Genomic DNA, 18370 nt, shown 5'->3' with positions numbered 1-18370 from the left:
TCAATGTGGCTTACACAGTACCGTAAAGGCAATCGCCAAGTCCGGTAGGGGAATACTGGTATGATCCCTGAGGCAGGCTGCTCCATCCGCCAAAACACGGCCCTTATCGGGTCCTTGTCCTGGTGCTTTGAATAAAAGGATTTTCAAGCAACATTTCTTTAATTGGCTTGTTATTTGGTCGACCTCTACTTCACCTTGTTTTGACAATGAATCACTCAATATACATATTAATATTGATACCCAGTACATTGATGGCTTTGGTTAAACTTAAAGAGCTTAGATACCTTATGTCCTGCTGGTAGCCCTGGATCACACACAGCTGCTGAAAGAAGTCTCACAAGCAAATCTTGTACTTCACCAAGGCTGTCTCCCGTATTTAGCAATCCTTCTTGAAGGACACTCAAATTAGGGACATGAATATTCACATCAAAGCCAAGAACTTTACCAAAGTTTCGGAGGAACTGGACTACCATAAGACAATCTGAAAACGTATTTCCAGATAGAACAAGTCCTGGAATTCGAGGCAATGCTGGCAAAGGCTGAAAATGAAAAAAATTGAGATACTGTCTAACTTTTTAGGCAATATTAGCTTCAAGAGGTTAAAAAGTATGTGTGTGTGTGTGTGTGTAGTGGGGGGGGGGGGGGGGGGGGGGGGGCAGAGGAAGGGGGAGCATTGCAAAGCAATTTGTTACAGTACAAGTTTTATATTAGTGAAAATGTCATAACAGAAATACTAAATTGTATAATATCTCATTGTTAGTAAGGGGTTGATTCATCCATGCTCTGAAATATTTCCAGAAACATGTATTCACCAGTTCTCTCAAATAAAAATAATCATTCTGAATCTGAAACATGCTGCTGAGAAGCACCTTGCATCACAGCAACTCAGATTAGATCCCTTTTGTGGGAGAGGGGGTGGGGGAAAAGGGAAAGAAAAGACAGAACAAAAGATGTTGGCCTATCCCTTCCTCTCCACCTTTGCTACAAACTACATTGTCACTTGGTAGACATGAAATGTCACTCACTTATATCAACAACATGTATAATTGTGCACAAGAAATAAACGGATAATGTCCATTGTGTCTCATTGTCATGACCAATGGGCAAGATGTCCACACTTTAGTTATATACTGTATCAATTAAATATCCTCTCAAACACTGATATGACCTGGCTTCTAGGAACAAGAGGGCAAAATAATATATTGAAAACATTTTATTAAATAAAAACCCCAGACATGGCTTAGCAAAATGCAAAGTATGATGGACTGTATTCTTGAAAAGGATGTAAATCTATAAACTCTACTTCCTCCATCTCCTTAATTGATAAACACCTCTTGTGTCAATAAAGGTTTAACACACTAGCAACTGAAATGGCAAAGTACAGTTTTACTTATACAGAACATTTAGCACTCAATCTTTGCAACTCATTCATGGACTGACAGCTTACAATGGTATTCAACACATGACTCCTTCCTGCAGTGCTACTTCTGCTGAGATCCAAAATACTGGCTGCTGATCTCTCACACTTCATGTCCCTAAATTCTGATACATTGTCTTGTCATTTGTGTATTCTAATTTTCCATTTTCAGTCTCCTACCCTCATGTCCAGCATCCTCTCTTTCTCTCTCTCCATAGTCCCCTCATTCCATGTCCACCATCCCCTCTCTGTCTCCCTAGTCCCATCACTCCATGTCCAGCATTCCCTCTTGTCTCCCTAGTTCCTCACCCCATGTCCAGGATCCCGGACACGCCTCTCTCCCTAAGCCTCCCACCCAGGTGGTCCAGCATCTCCTGTGTCCCACCATTTGCCCCCACCTGTGTCCCTATCCACTCCTAACCACAGAATTCAGACCATTCTAACATGGTGCCTCCTTCTTCCACCCTACCATCTGTCAACACCAGCCCTCATTGTCTCCCTTCCCCAGACTACCATCTCTCCTCTCTTTCAATCTATTCCCCTCATCTATGTTCAGCATTTCCCCTTTCTGTTCCATACCATTATCCTGTGTCCAGACCCCCCCCACCTCTTATTCCCCCCAAAAGTGATCCAACATCTCCCCTTAGTCCTGCTCCATCCCATTGTTCTCCCCCTCTTCTTTCGACCTCCAACTCCAGTTACATTTCTTCATGGTCCACACAGTTCGGCACCTCCCACCCATCTAAAGCTCTTCCTGCTTCTCAGGTGGGCTGAAAAGACAAGAAAGCAATATAGTCTAAAACAAACAGGAACATACATGCCACACAGCTCACTGCAGAACATCTTCTAGCCCTAATAGCAGTTGAACTCTCTGATATGTCCCATATTCTCCGACATATACTGTACTTCCTTTGAGGGTTGGGACATGTCAGACAGTTTAACTGCTCACAGGGCTGGAAGAGGTTCTGCAGTAGACTGTGTGGCATATACATTCCCATTTGTTGTAGACTGTACAAATTTCTTGCCTTTCCAACCTGCTTGATAAGCAGAAGGAGCTGTGGCTGGGAGGGAGGTGCTGAATTCTTGGGTGGAGGGGAATAGCAGCAGTAGAAAGGCAGCAGTGAGGGCTAAGAAATCCGAGGAGGTGCACAAATGTCCCCTTTTCCGTTCCTATGCCCATGCTACCTAAGGCATGCCGCCTTCAAATCTGACGTATTCTGTATGTATGTATGTATATACATATTAATAACACCTCTGCTAAAACTGCTACTTATACATGTGTGCCAATTTACACATATAAGTGGATATTTTTGCATTTATAAACCTAAAGTCACCTCTACTGAGACCATATGAGGGAAATTCTATAACCGAGTGCCATAATTTAGGTGCCTAGATGCAGTGACCTGAGTGCTTATTCTACAATGGCATCTGGGCGCCAAGATTCCGTTATAGAACAATTGCATAGATCAGTATCAACATGCCTACATTTAGGCGATGATGCTATTATTTTCTCTTTGCACTCCTCAGTTGCCCTCCCCCCAAGATTCACGGTGTCCCTCTCCCTTTTAGAGGTTCTATTAAAATCCTTGGAATCATCCTTGTCAAAATAATTATCCTTCCATAAACAGATTTCTAGTATTGTCTCTAGGAATTTTTTCACATTAAGACAAATCCATTCATTTTGCCCTATTCTCGATACACCTTCCCTTAGGATCCTTCTGCTGTCCTTGGTAATATCTAAGATAGATTACTGTAACTCCTTATATCATGGATTGCAACTAACCCAAATCAGATGGCTACAGCTCATCCAATACACTTCTGTTAAACTGATATTTGGTAAGAAGAAATATGATCATGCTATCTCTGAACACTGGTTGTCAGTAATTTTCACATTCCATTTAAATACTTGACTATTATATATCAAGCCCTACATTCTGGGTTACCTTCCCTTTCTCTCAAGTCTTCTCATTCTGTACATTCCCTCACATACCCTCTGCTCCTTTAATACATCTTCTTACCACACTTTCTCATTGCCATATCTGGTTACACACCATACTCCTGCTTTAGCCTCATTCCCCCATCACTCTGGAATTCAATTTCTTCCTGCAAAGTAATCTCATTTCAGAAATTTAAAAGTGGCCTTAAAACTAATTTTTTCACTCAAACTTTACCACACATGATTCAGTTGTTACTTTTAATTCTTCTTGTCCTTTTGTATTTTCCTCTTGTTGTCCTGTCTTACTCTTTTTATCTGTGAATACTCCTGCTTATATTTTTAACTGTGCGAACTATTTATACAATTTATGGCATATGAAAATAAGTTTACTTTTGGCTTTATTGGTGTTTCTCTCCAACAACATCTGCTTGAAAACTATAGCTTCTGGTATATTTATGGTTATGGGACCCAAGCCATGGAATGAGCTCCCCTTGGAGTTACGTCGTCAAGTTTCTTTTCCAATATTTTAAAAGAATTTTAAAAATGTGATTTTTTTGAGAAATCATTCTGCTTTTGTAGGGAATATATAGGAGGGAATGTATGGGGAGAATTAGATTATTGTTTTTCATTTTCCTTGTAACACGCTTTGGGCTTTTTTTGGTGAAGCATGATATAAAATAAAGTACTACTTTAAATACAAATCTTCATAGCTCACTTTACCTTCTGATCAGCTAAGCACATATCTTCAGTAGGTTTCTTTAGTTCCTTTGCAATTTCTAACTCCAGTCTTCGCTGTTCAAGTTTGCGTTCCTTATTTAGTCTTTTTTCATCTCTTTTTTCTTGCTTTAACCTTTCCTTTTCCTTTAAGAAAAATAAATAAAATACATGCTGGAACAATTAAAACTAGGAAGTGTAGTCTTGTACTGAAATAATTTACATTATACAAATTGTGTATCATACTTAGGTGCTCATTTTCAAAGCACATAGACTTATAAAGTCACACAGTAACCTACATAACTTTGTAAGTCTATGTGCTTTAAAAATGAGCCTCTTAGTGTCCTTTTTAATGATTAGCTTGGGTAAAGAAGATAAGAGAAGTGATTCAAGTATCAAGGGTAGAGCTAAAGGGAAGATGGAGGGCTTTTGAAGATAAAAGACAGAAGTGGGTGGCTGTGGGAATGAGAGTCAGCAAATGATAAAGGAGAAACACATTTACATGGATGAGAGACAGATGGTTGGGAGGGGGGATGGGAATAAGAGAGGAAGAATGGAGGAGTTTTGATACAGGGTTAGATGTGAAAGACAAGGATAAAGACACAGCGGACATAGGCGAGCAGATTAAAATGGAAAGAGAGACAAGTAGGGAAGAAGTGAAAGAGTTAGAGACATCATAGATGTGTGAGAAACATATGGAGGATAAGAAGAAATTGAGAAAAATACTGAAGAAAAAAGAAAGCAACACCAGGAATAGGATTCAGGAGGCAGCCAAATAAAGCAAATGAAGGATGAGAACAGTGTGAAGGAAAAGACAAGCAAAAACATCAAAAAATTTTCAATTTATATATTAACTACTTTAAAAAAATCTAGGTGTAATAACTGAAATAAAGCACTTCTCTGTGCTTTTAAGTTCTGTGCTCTGCATCATTTAGCAGTATGCTATGTAGATCAATAAGACAAACTCCTACTTTTTTTTTTATAACTAATTTTTCCAAAACATTTTTACAAACATATGAAAGGCAATTCTATAACAGATAATCTACAATTAGGTGCCCAGAGGGCACATGGTAGGAGCCTATTCTATATATAGAAAAAAACAGTAGGCACCTGCTTTCCTTTATTAAATACAGAGCTGGTGTAAGTGTTAGCACCTAAGTGCTGCAGATATCTGTGTAACTCACAGTATTCTTTCAGTTCAATTCAATTCAGGTCTTATATACTGCTAATATCCTCTGTTTAGGGTTCAGTGTGGGTTATAACTTATGAGAGGCATTATTGGTACAGTATATCAGTTGAGCATTGTGAGTATAATCTTGTTGATAGGTGGGACATTATCAGGCTTATTTTCGAAAGAGAAGGGCGCCCATCTTTCGACACAAATCGCAAGATGGGCGTCCTTCTCACAGGGTCGCCCAAATCGGCATCATCGAAAGCCGATTTTGGGCGTCCTCAACTGCTTTCCGTGGCGGCGACGACGAAAGCTCACGGGGGCGTGTTGGAGGCGTAGTGAAGGCGGGACTGGGGCGTGCTTAACACATGGGCGTCCTCGACCAATAATGAAAAAAGAAGAACGTCCCTGACGAACACTTGGGATGACTTTACCTGATCCTTTTTTTCTTAACACCAAGCCACAAAAATGTGCCCCAAATGACCAGATTACCACCGGAGGGAATCGGGGATGACCTCCCCTTAGTGGCCACTAACCCTCTCCCACCCTCAAAAAAATTTTTTTTTAAATATTTTTTGCCAGCCTCAAATATCATACCCAGCTCCATAACAGCAGTATGCAGGTCCCTGGAGCAGTTTTAGTGGGTGCAGTGCACTTCTGGCAGGCGGACCCAGGCCCACCCCTCCCTACCTGTTACATTTGTGGTGGTAAATGTGAGCCCTTCAAAACCCACCACAAACCCACTGTACCCACATGTAGGTGCCCCTCTTCACCCATAAGGGCTATGGTAGTGGTGTACAGTTGTGGGGAGTGGGTCTTGGGGGGCTCAGCACACAAGGTAAGGGAGCTATGCACCTGGAAGCAATTTCTGAAGTCCACTGCAGTGCCCCCTAGGGTGCCCGGTTGGTGTCTTGGCATGTCAGGTGGACCAGTGCACTATGAATGCTGGCTCCTCCCATGACCAAAGGGCTTGGACTTGGTTGTTTCTGAGATGGGCGTCTTCGGTTTCCATTATTGCCGAAAATTGGGGACGCCCATCTCTAAGCTCGACCTAAGTTTTGCGATTTGGGCGTCACCGTCCGTATTATCTAAACGAAAGATGGACGCCCATCTTGTTTTGATAATACGGGTTTCTCCGCCCCTCCGCCGGGACATCCTGCGAGGACAACCTCAGGAAAACTTGGGCACCCCTTTCAATTATGCCCCTCCACGTGAATGCAATCTTGTTGGGTAAGTGTGGTGTTGTGTATTTCTATAGTATAAGCATAAGTTGTATCCGTATCCATTTGATCTACTTTTAGTCTGTTCTGGTAGACTTATAGTCTGTTCTGGGTACGGACAACGTTATGATTGTTATGTCCCAGTCTTTGAGAAGAGGAAGGTTTTTAGTCTCTTCCTGAAGTTGAGGTAGTTGAAATCTGATCTGATAGCCAGTGAGAGAGAGTTCCAGAGAGAGATATTTGACACAGGGAAAAGTGAGTTTAAAATCTTTTGAAACTTGGTTCCCTTATAGATTGGTGGGGCCAGGATCAGTTCTTTTTTCAGTCTGTTTCATTGGGTGATGCAGATAGCTGAGATGTTGATCAATAGTTTCACGGTAGTTCCTTGAAGGATTTGGAAGACTAGGCAGGCAACTTTAAATTTAATTCTTTCAACTATGTGTAGCCAGTGTAATTTGGCAAGGTATGTTGGCACGCTGTTATGCGTGAAAATTTGAACCCCGATCAAGCTTCACCCATGTGTACACCCTCCCCTTAGAAATATGTCCTACATAAGTTAAGCAGGTATGTACAGAATAGTGCTTAGGAAAAAGTTTGGCAGGTATTCCCCAAATTCTATAAAAGTTGCTAAAAATTACGCATGCCCAATTTGCATGCATGCAATTTAATTGAACAAGCCAATTAGTAAGATTTTAACAATGATTGGTGCTAACTGTATTTAATTAAAATTTACACGAGTAAATTTAAGCATGGGTCCAAAAAGGGGGCACAGCCATGGGCGGATCGGGGGCATTTCTTTAATTTATGCATGTTGTTATAGAATAAAGGGGATCCGTGCCTTATTAGGCGTGGGTATTTACACCAAGGTATGGTTGGTGTAAATAGTCACACCTAAATGTAGTTGTAGTTCTTGGCGCAAAGTGCTATTTTATAAATGGTGCCTATCTTTAAGAGCCATTTATAGATTAGCGCTAAGTGCTTTTTTTACGCTGATTTTTTAGGTGCCATTTATAGAATTTAGTCTTTTGTGTGTAATTGGTTAACGGAGTAGGTCAGAGTACAAAACACAAGCAAGTTCATAAAAGAAGCACAAAGGGCTCTCAAGAATGGAAAAGAATGATTATGACCTGACACGGGCTGTGTTTTGGCCATCAACTAATTCCTGCCTCAGAGGTCAATTCAAACAAGCAGCACTCAATGCAAAAGTTGTTGCACAAGAAATATTGTCTCTGCACAATTGTCCAATGAAGATGAGAGCATAAGTTCTTGATGCGGAGCAAACTGTCAAGAAAAAGTGCATCAAGAACGTATGCTCCCATCTTCAGTAGACATTCATTGTGCGAAGTCAATATTTCTTGCGAAACAACTTCTTTTGTATTGAGTGCTGCTTGTTTGAATTGACCCCTGAGGCAGGCGTTAGTTAATGCCGAAACATAGTCCGTGTCAGGTCATAATAAAGCACACTTTTCCCGTGCTTGAGAGCCCTCTGTGCTTCTTTTTTGGACTCTGTTATGTACACACACATGCACACAAGCACCATTATTCTAAACATCTACATGCGTAATGGGTACGAAACGTTATCGACTATGCTATAGAATTACCCCCATGCCCAAATCACAGTTTGTAACAGCTGTATCAAGAATTACCTCACCCCTAAAATGCACCCCCCCCCCCCGACTGCTAAACAATCATAGTAAAGGTTCTGGCAATCATTTGTGTACCTATTAATCAGTATTTAGGTCCAGCTACACTGTTTTAGCCACAAATAGCACTCTTACATATATGTAAAGCTGCTGCTGCCCAGAGCATATTGCTCCCACAAACAAAAGCCTGCAGTTTAGTGCTTGTCATAGCACTCCACTACCTCACCAAATGGGAGACCAGGTAATAACAAACTCAGGTACTCTCAATCCTTCATATGCCCAAGATCAAAATAGCACTCCCTTGGAAACCCTCGGAGGGCGATTCTCTCATATTAACTTGAAAAGCTTCTTTTCTAGGAACCAAAAGCCTGAGCTGGGAGCTCAAGCAGTGAAACTTTAAACAAACAGCAGAACCTAGGAAGCATTACCATTTTTATAATTGCCATTCTTCCTAACCATGACAGTTTACATTTCTTATAGTTCCCCAAGTTCTGGTTTACTTTGCACATAGTTTATGTCTATTCACCGTAATTAGCTCTCCTATGTATCTTATGCTTTCTTTTGCAAATTTAAAGGCAAAAGTCTCCCTGTTCTGAAAAAGAAATGGTCAGAATTTCTGACTTATTCATGTTTAGTCTGAACCCAGAGACTTTAGTTTTCTGATGACTACAGACAGGGACATTTGAGGCTGCCTCATGGGAAAATAAAAAGATATGCACAAATAACAAGATCTTGTATTGCTCACTCCTTGACTTCAATCTCCTCATAATCTTCATTTGCCTTCATCTTTGCCACCAGGAGCTCTATACTCTAGGCAAACAAGATCGGTGACAAAGAATATCCCTGGTATGTGCCCCGATTAACACAGAAACTTTGGAGTACTCCCCAATCATCATGCAACGTTTAGACTCTTTATATAAAGACTTAATCCATTTTATAAAGTTTTCTCTGAATCTCATTTTCAGCAGTATTGCAAGTAGGAAATCCCTCTCTTCCAAGTGTGCCAGATCATTTTCAAATCAAATTTTCTTTCAAGGATTACCTAAAACTGATGGGCCCAACCAAAGTTGGGAAGGAAATCTGAGATACGAGAAATCCTAGCGGCTTTGTCCTACCCCCATGTGGGTGAAAAGATGACAGTCTTAGAACAGGTTGATATCTGGAATGCATGCTTAGCGATAGCATTAGTAAAAAAACAGGACGTCTAAAGAAGGTCCTATGTTCTATGCACAAATGCTCCCTGTGGTTCTCCCCAGAGCTACAGGTCTCTTAAGCGTCAAGGAACTCAACTCAAAAGAAAACGGCGAAAACCTCACCTAGATGAAGACAGGCAAGAAACACATGGCAATGTACCGCCAAGCCTTTACAGCCAAAAAATTAATATTTCTCTCAACATATTGAACAAGCTGCAAATTAAACAAAGCACCTATTTAAAATAGTAAACAGCCTTATCAGTCAAAACAAACCAGCAATGATTTTGCCACATACTTTAACAACAAAATTAAAGGTATCTATCAGGACCTACAGACAAGGCCCATCAAAGCTCCCACCAGCTAATAAAGAGAATACTCCCTCTCCCCCACCATGCACAGCCATCTTGAACTCATTCAACCAGGTCAGAGAAAGCTCTAATCCTGAAAGGTCTATGACCGACAACCCCTGCCTACCAAAGATAGTACAGCGACTGCAGTCCTCATTGAAGGGCCCAATAAAATTGTCAACTCCTCTCTTGTGGAAGAGCAGCTGCCAACACCACCAAAAAGAGCTGCGGTGCACCCTCTACTGAAAAATAACTCCCTGGATCAGGACAACCTTGAAAACTACCAACCAGTCTAACATTCCTTTCCTGGCAAAACTTATAGAACAAATAGTCTGCATTCAACTCCACGACTGGCTAAATAAAAGTAATTAGCTAGCCCCATGTCAATCTGGCTTCAGACCTGGGTATGGAATTAAGACAGTTATTGTGTCCCTTCTTGATGATCTCCACAGAAACTGTGACAGGGGATCTGCCTCGATACTAGTGCTGCTGGATTCTCAGCAGCCTTTGACACAGTGGATCATAATATGCCTATAAAACAGATATCAGTGGCACAGTATTTACATGGTTCAAATCCTATTTGTCAGATGAACAACAATCAGTTCTCATCAGCAACAGCAAATCATTACCTTGGGCATTAAACTGTGGGGTGCCACAGGGATCTTTACTGTTTCCCATTGTACTTAATATTTACCTCAACCCTCTGGCTGAGCTGCTTGGGTCAATGGACACAAAATTCTACATCTATGCTGATGATGTGCAACTATTCATTCCCAATGAACCAGATCTACCCACAGCTTTGAGTAAACTGACTGCCTGTCTAACCGAAGCTCAGGAATGAGCCACCTAGGATTAAAATACCTATTCTTTTAAGAGAACATGTCCTCCTTTTGGACTTCTTCAGATAGGTCCTCCAGGTTTTTTAATTTTTAGGAGATGGAAGAGGTTCCGTAAGGTTGGAGACAAGTGGATGTGGCCTTCTTCACATAAGTGGGAACCAGGAAAAAGTTGGAAACTACAGGCCAGTAAGCCTCATTTTGGTGGCTGGAAAACTAATAGAGATGCTGTTGAAGGAAAGGATAGTGAATCCAATGGATTGGAAGATCTGAGGCAACATATTTTTACCAAAGGAAAATCTTGCCAAATGAATCAGATTGATTTCTTTGTCTGGGTGACTAGAGAACTGGATAAATGATATGTGACAGATGCAACCTACTTGGATTTCAGCAAAATCTTTGATAATGGTTCTTCACAGAAGGCTCCTGAGAAGAAGCTATGTGGAAAAGCATTGTTTCTCATCTGTAAAAGATTGCAGGATTCATCAGGCACACAAGTAGTTAATATCATCTGATAATGATGGGATGGAACAAGTCCCATATCACCAAAAAAAAAAAGACAGCAGGATAATAGTAACCGCAACAAAAGATTTGAAGAACCTGTCCTGCTCACGGGTTTCACCACACTGAACACCTCCCCAGGGCAAATCAAGGAAATTATAGGTGATTCTGGAAAATATAGACCGATGAGCCTGATGTCGGTGCCAGGCAAAATGGTAGAGACTATTATAAAGAACAAAATTATAGAGCATATACATAAGCATGGATTAATGAGACAAAGCCAGCATGGTTTTAGTGAAGGAAAATATACCTCACCGATCTACTGTATTTCTTTAAAGGGGTGAATAAACATGTGGATAAAGGTGAGCCAGTCGATATTGTGCATCTAGATTTTTAAAAGGCATCTGACAAAGTGCCTCATGAAAAACTCCTGAGGAAATTAGAAAGTCATGGAATAGGAGGTAATGTCCTATTGTGGATTAACAACTGGTTAAAAGTAGAAAACAGAGAGTAGGGTTAAATGGTCAGTGTTTTCAATGGAGAAGGGTAGATTGTAGGGTTTCCCAAGGGTCTGAACTGGGACTGCTGTTTTATAACATATTTATAAATGATTTAGAGATGGGATTAACTAATGAGGTATTTTGCTGACGACACAAAGTTATTCAAAGTTGTTAAATCGCGAGAGGATTGTGAAAAATTACAGAAGGGACCTTACGAGGCTGGAAGACTGGGCGTCTAAATGGCAGATGACATTTAATGTGAACAAGTGCAAAGTGATATATGTGGGAAAGAGGAACCCAAATTATAGTTACGTATTGCAAGGTTCCACGTTAGGAGTCACCGACCAAGAAATGGATCTCGGCGGCGGCGTTGATGATACGTTGAAACCCTCTGCTCAGTGTGCTGTGGTGGCTAAGAAAGCAAATAGAATGTTAGGTATTATTAGGAAATGAATGAAAAACAAAAATGAGAACGTTATAATGCTTTTGTATCGGTCCATGGTGCGACCGAATATTGTATTCAATTCTGGTCACTGCATCTCAAAAAAGATTTAGTGGAATTAGAAAAGGCACAGAGAAGGGTGACGAAAATGATAAAGGGGATGGAACGACTTCCCTATGAGGAAATGCTGAAGCGTCTAGGGCTCTTCAGCTTGGAGAAAAGATGGCTGAGGAGAGATATGCAAGAGGTTTATAAAATGAGTGGAGTGGAATGGGTAAACGTGAATCGTTTGTTTACTCTTTCCAAAAATACTAGGACTAGGGTGCATGCGATGAAGCTACAAAGCAGTAAATTTAAAATGAATCAGAGAAAAGTTTTCCTCACTCAACGTGAAATTAAACTCTGGAATTCACTGCCAGAGAATGTGGTAAAGGTGGTTAGCTTAGTGGGGTTTAAAAAAGGCTTGGATGGCTTCCTAAAGGAAAAGTTCATAGACCATTATTAAAATGACTCGGGGAAAATCCACTGCTTATTTCTGGGATAAGCAGCATAAAATGTATTGAACTTTTTGGGATCTTACCATATATTTGTGACCTGGATTGGCCACTGTTGGAAACAGGATGCTGGGCTCGATGGACCTTTGGTCTGTCCCAGTGTGGCAATACTTATGTAGTTGTGATAAGCACAATATAGAGGCGTGAACTAAGAAGTAACAAACTATTTCTTTTTTTTAACCATTTTATCAATGTGGTAACTTGGCAAATAGACCCGTCTGTAACACCGTTTACGTGCTTACATATATGAGCGTATGTTTGCATCGTCGTGAGTGAACCAACAGTGCATATGTTTGCACTGTTACAAATAAAACAAACGAAATGTTGCACGAGTCATGAGAAGTCAGTAATACAAGCTGCCACTTGGGTAGAGCTGAAAGCATTACAGTGAGCAGATGTCTTTTATTTTTGTATTTTTAGCTGGTTACTTTGGTTAAGCTTTGAACTATAACTGCGAGCAGATGACCCGTACTTGCTGCAGAAAAAGATTTGAACCACTAAAGAAATAAGATTTTATATTTTAAGTATTTCATTATATTTTACCCCCCCCCCCAAACAAAAGGGAGTAATTATTCAAGGACAAGGAAATTCGTCTTACTAACATACTCACAGTAGCAACTGATGAAGCGCCATCAATGAAGCGAAGATACATACCTGTAGCAGGTATTCTCCGAGGACAGCAGGCTGATTGTTCTCACATGTGGGTCGGCGTTTTGTCAGAGCCAAGCGCACAAACTGCGCGCACCGCACATGGGCTGACGACTTCCCACCCGTAGCATTAGTGTTACCACTCAGTTTAATAAAAAACAAATAATAAACAAACAACTCCAAAGGAGAGGTGGGCGGGTTTGTGAGAACAATCAGCCTGCTGTCCTCTGAGAATACCTGCTACAGGTATGTATCTTCGCTTTCTCCGAGGACAAGCAGCAGCTTATTCTCACGTGTGGGGTATCCCTAGCAACCAGGCTCTCAAAATAATGAACACTGGTCAATTGGGCCTCGCAACGGTAAGGACATAACAGATTGATCTGAAACCATAAACAACTGAGAATGCAGCCTGGAACAGAACAAAAATGGGCCTAGGGGGGTGGAGTTGGATTCTAAACCCCAAACAGATTCTGCAGCACCAACTGTCCAAACCGACTGACGCGTCGGGTATCCTGCTGGAGGCAGTAGTGAGATGTGAATGTGTGGACTGATGACCACGTTGCAGCCTTGGAGGCTGACTTTAAGTGATCCACTGACGCAGCCATGGCTCTAACATTGTGAGCCGTGACATGGCCCTCCAGAAGGATATGCAATCTGCTAGCCAACTGGAGATTGAGCATTTTCCGATGGCGACTTCCCTCCTGTTGGAATCAAAAGAAACAAACAACTGGGCGGACTGTCTAAAGGGCTTTGTCTGCTCCACGTAAAAGGCCAATGGTCTCTTGCAGTCCAAGGTGTGCAAACTGCTTTCGCCAGGGCAGGTATGAGGACGGGGAAAGAATGTTGGCAAGACAATTGACTGGTTCAGATGGAACTCCGACACCACCTTTGGCAGGAACTTAGGGTGCGTGTGGAGGATTACTCTGTTGTGATGGAACTTGATATAAGGTGCATGCACTACCAAGGCCTGAAAGCTCACTGACTCTATGAGCTGAAGTAACAGCCACCAAGAAAACGACCTTCCAGGTCAAGTACTTCAGATGGCAGGAATTCAGTGGCTCAAAAAGAGCTTTCATCAGCTGGGTGAGAATGACGTTGAGATCCCATGACACTGGTGGAGGTTTGACAGGGGGCTTTGACAAAAGCAAACCTCTCATGAAGCGAACAACTAAAGGCTGTCCAGAGATAGGTTTACCCTCTACAAGGCAATGATAAGCACTAATCGAACTAAGGTGAACTCTTACGGAGTTGGTCTTGAGACCAGACTCTCAAATGTAGAAGGTATTCAAGCAGGGTCTATGTAGAACAAAAAAGAGGATCTAGGGCCTTGCTGTCACACCAGACGGCAAACCTCTTCCATTTAAAAAAGTAACACTTCTTTGTGGAATCTTTTCTGGAAGCAAGCAAGACTCGGGAGACACCCCCCGAAAGACCCAAAGAGGCGAATTCTAAGCTCTCAACATCCAGGCTGTGAGAAGCTAAAGACTGGAGGTTGGGATGTAGAAGCGACCCCTCGTTCTGAGTGAAGAGGGTTGGAAAACAGTCCAATCTCCACAGTTCTTTGGAGGACAACTCCGAAAGAAGAGGGAACCAGATCTGACGCAGCCAGAAGTGTGCAATCAAGATCATGGTTCCGCAGTCTTGCTTGAGATTGCTTGAGTTTCAGCAAAGTCTTTCCTACTAGAGGTATGGGTGGATACGCATATAGAAGGCCTAGGGTTACCATATGGCTCCAGAAAAAGGAGGACGGATTGAGCCAGCCGGGTTTTACTTCCATTGCTTTCAAGCAATGGAAGTAAAACCCGGCTGGCTCAATTACTTCCATTGAAAACAATGGAAGTAAAACCCGGCTGGCTCAATCCGTCCTCCTTTTTCTGGAGCCATATGGTAACCCTAAGAAGGCCTGTCCCCCAATGTAGGAGAAAGGCATCTGATGCTAGCCTGTCGTGGGCCTGAAGCCTGGAACAGAACTGAGGGACCTTGTGATTGATCTGAGTGGCAAAAAGATCCACCGAGGGGGTCCCCCACGCTCAGAAGATCTTGTGGACTATGCCCATGTTCAGTGACCACTCGTGAGGTTGCATTATCCTGCTCAACCTGTCGGCCAGACTGTGGTTTACACCTGCCAGATAAGTGGCTTGGAGAAACATGCCGTGACGGCGAGCCCAAAGCCACATCTGGACGGCTTCCTGACACAGAGGGCAAAATCCGGTGCCCCCCTACTTGTTGGTGTAGTACATGGCAACCTAATTGTCTGTCTGAATTAAGATTACTTGGTTGGACAGCCAATCTCTGAAAGCCTTCAGAGCATTCCAGATCGCTCTTAGTTCCAGGAGGTTGATCTGCAGACCTGTTTCCTGAAAGGACCAGGCTCCCTGAGTGTGGAGCCCATCTACATGAGCTCCCCACCCCAGGAGAGATGCATCCATCATCAACACTTTTCGTGGCTGAGGAACTTGGAATGGTCATCCCATGCTCAAATTGGATCGAATTGTCCACCAGTGATGAGAATTTCGAAAGCCGGTGGACAGTTGGATTACATCCTCTAGATCCCCCGCAGCTTAAAAACCACTAGGAAGCTAGGATTCATTGAGCTGATCTCATATGTAGATATGCCATGGGCGTGACATGAACTGTGGAGGCCATATGCCCCAAAAGTCTCAACATCTGCCGAGCCGTGACCTAGTGAGATGCTCGAACCATGGACACCAGGGACAGAAGGTTGTCCACCCTTGTCTCGGGAAGATAAGCTCGAGCTGTGTGAGTGTTCAACAGGGCTCCAATGAATTCCAAAGTTTGGACTGGGGTGAGATGGGACTTGGGATAATTTATGACAAACCCCAGTAGCTGTAGCACCCGAATAGTCATTTGCATGGACTCCAGAGCACCCTCCTTTGAGGTGCTCTTCACCAGCCAATCGTTGAGATAAGGAAACACATGCACTCCCAGTTTGCATAGCGACGCTGCGACTACAGCTAGGCAGCTAGGCACAGACGCCAGGCCAAAAGGAAGTACACAGTACTGAAAGTGCTGTGTTCCCAGCTGAAATCGAAGATACTCCCTGTGAGCTGGAAGTACCGAGATGTGTGTGAAAGCATCCTTTAAGTCCAGAGAGCATAGCGAATCGTTTTTCTGAATCATGGGAAGAAGGGTGCCTAGGGAAACCATCCTGAACATTTCTCAGACAAGAAATTTGTTCAGGGCCCTTAGGTCTAGGATGGGACGCATCCCCCCAGTTTTCTTTTGCACAAGGAAGTACCTGGAATAGAATCCCAGCCCTTCTTCCCTTGGTGGAACGTGATTGACCGCTTGGGCCTTCAGAAGGGCAGAGAGTTCCTCTGCAAGTACCTGTTTGTGCTGGGAACTATAAGAATGAGCTCCTGGTGGACAATTTGGAGGTTTGGATTCCAGACTGAGGGTGTATCCTGACCGGACTATTTGAAGAACCCACCGGTCGGAGGTTATTAGAGGCCACCTTTGATGAAAAAATATCAACCTCCATCCAACTGGCAAGCCATCTGGAACGGACACATTTACTGAGGCTATGCTGAACTCTGGAGCCAGTCAAAAGCCCGTCCCTTGCTTTTGCTGGGGAGCTGCAGAGGCCTTAGGCGCATGCTGTTGACGTGAACGAGAGCGCTGGGACTGAGCTTGGACAGGCTGCCGAGAAGCAGTAGTGTACCTACGCGTAGCATAGGAATAGGGAGCACTCCTCTTCCCTCCAAAAAACTTCCTAGATGAGGAGGTAGTAGCAGAAGACGCCCGGCGGGAGAGAGAATCCATAGCATCATTGTGCTTCTTGAGCTGGTCAACTAGATCCTCTAGTTTTCTCACCAAAAAGGTTATCCTCTCCAGCAAGGAACATCTGCCATCCGCTGCTGGACTGAATGATCCTGGTCAGAAACACGCAGCCATGAGAGTCTGCGCATCACTATACCTTGGGCAGCAATCCTGGATGCTACATCTATTTTACCCGCTGCCACTCAGAGTTGCAGTTATTTACCGCCCCCCTGATAAGTCCCTATCTTCCTTTCTTACCGACTTCGATGCCCGGCTCTCAGTTTTTCTTGAACCCTCATCTCCGTCCCTCATTCTTGGACACTTTAACATACACGCTGACGACCCATCCGACTCTTACGCTTCTCAGTTCCTCACTCTGACATCCTCCTTCAACCTCCAGCTGAGCTCCACCACCCCTACTCACCAAACTGGCCATTGTCTTGACCTCGTCCTCTCCTCTACCTGCTCACCCTCCAAATTCTGTGCCTCAGCTCTTCCTCTCTCCGATCATCACCTGATCACCTTCACACTTCATCACCCTCCCCCCCTCAGTCCCGCACAACACTTCATCACCCTCCCCCTCAGTCCCGCACAACACTAACCTCTACTTTCAGGAATCTCCAGGCTGTCGACCCTCCCACCTTATCCTCTAGTACCTCTAATCTCCTCCCTTCCATCATGTCCTCCGAGTCTGTCGACAAGGCTGTCTCTGCTTACAACGCCACTCTCTCCTCTGCTCTGGACACCCTTGCTCCATCCTGTCCCACAAGGCGTACTAAGCCCCAGCCCTGGCTGACACCTTGCATCCGATACCTTCGCTCCTGCGCCCGATCTGCTGAACGCCTCTGGAGGAAATCTCGCACCCATACCGACTTCATTCATTACAAATTCATGCTATCCTCCTTCCAGTCCTCCCTATTCCTCGCCAAACAGGACTATTACACCCAATTGACTAATTCTCTCGACTCCAATCCTCGTCGTCTCTTCGCCACCCTCAACTCCCTCCTCAAAGTGCCCTCCGCTCCCCCCCCCCCCCCACTCTCTCCTCAATCACTGGCTGACTACTTCTGCGACAAGGTGCAGAAGATCAACCTCAAATTCACTACCAAGCCACCTCCTCCTCTTCACCCTTTAACCCACTCCTTCAACCAACCAACCCAGGCCTCCTTCTCCTCCTTTCCTGATATCACCGAGGAGGAAACCGCTCACCTTCTTTCCTCCTCGAAATGCACCACCTGTTCCTCTGATCCCATCCCCACCAACTTACTAAACACCATCTCTCCTACTGTCATATCCTCAACCTCTCTCTCTCCACTGCAACTGTCCCTGACACCTTCAAGCATGTTGTAGTCACACCACTCCTCAAAAAACCATCACTAGACCCTACCTGTCCTTCCAACTACTGCCCCATCTCCCTCCTACCCTTCCTCTCCAAGATACTTGAACGCGCTGTTCACAGCCGCTGCCT

General features: G+C 43.5%; 1 protein-coding gene across 1 annotated transcript in view; it reads right to left on the bottom strand.

The window, feature by feature from the left end:
* Positions 1 to 18370, bottom strand: part of BAZ2B (bromodomain adjacent to zinc finger domain 2B) — a 914692-nt gene that overhangs the window by 314736 nt on the left and 581586 nt on the right. The window contains exons 23-24 of the mRNA XM_030210692.1: positions 4074 to 4214; positions 285 to 539 (exon numbers count right to left, since the gene is read on the bottom strand). Of these exons, the coding sequence (XP_030066552.1) occupies positions 285 to 539; positions 4074 to 4214 (396 nt within the window). The remainder of the gene's footprint in view (positions 1 to 284; positions 540 to 4073; positions 4215 to 18370) is intronic.

The sequence above is a fragment of the Microcaecilia unicolor genome, chromosome 7 (genome assembly GCF_901765095.1).
Source record: "Microcaecilia unicolor chromosome 7, aMicUni1.1, whole genome shotgun sequence".
NCBI classification, from domain to species: Eukaryota; Metazoa; Chordata; class Amphibia; order Gymnophiona; family Siphonopidae; genus Microcaecilia; species Microcaecilia unicolor.
Note: the sequence above shows the minus strand (reverse complement) of the source record. Positions and strands in the feature narration are given on the sequence as shown.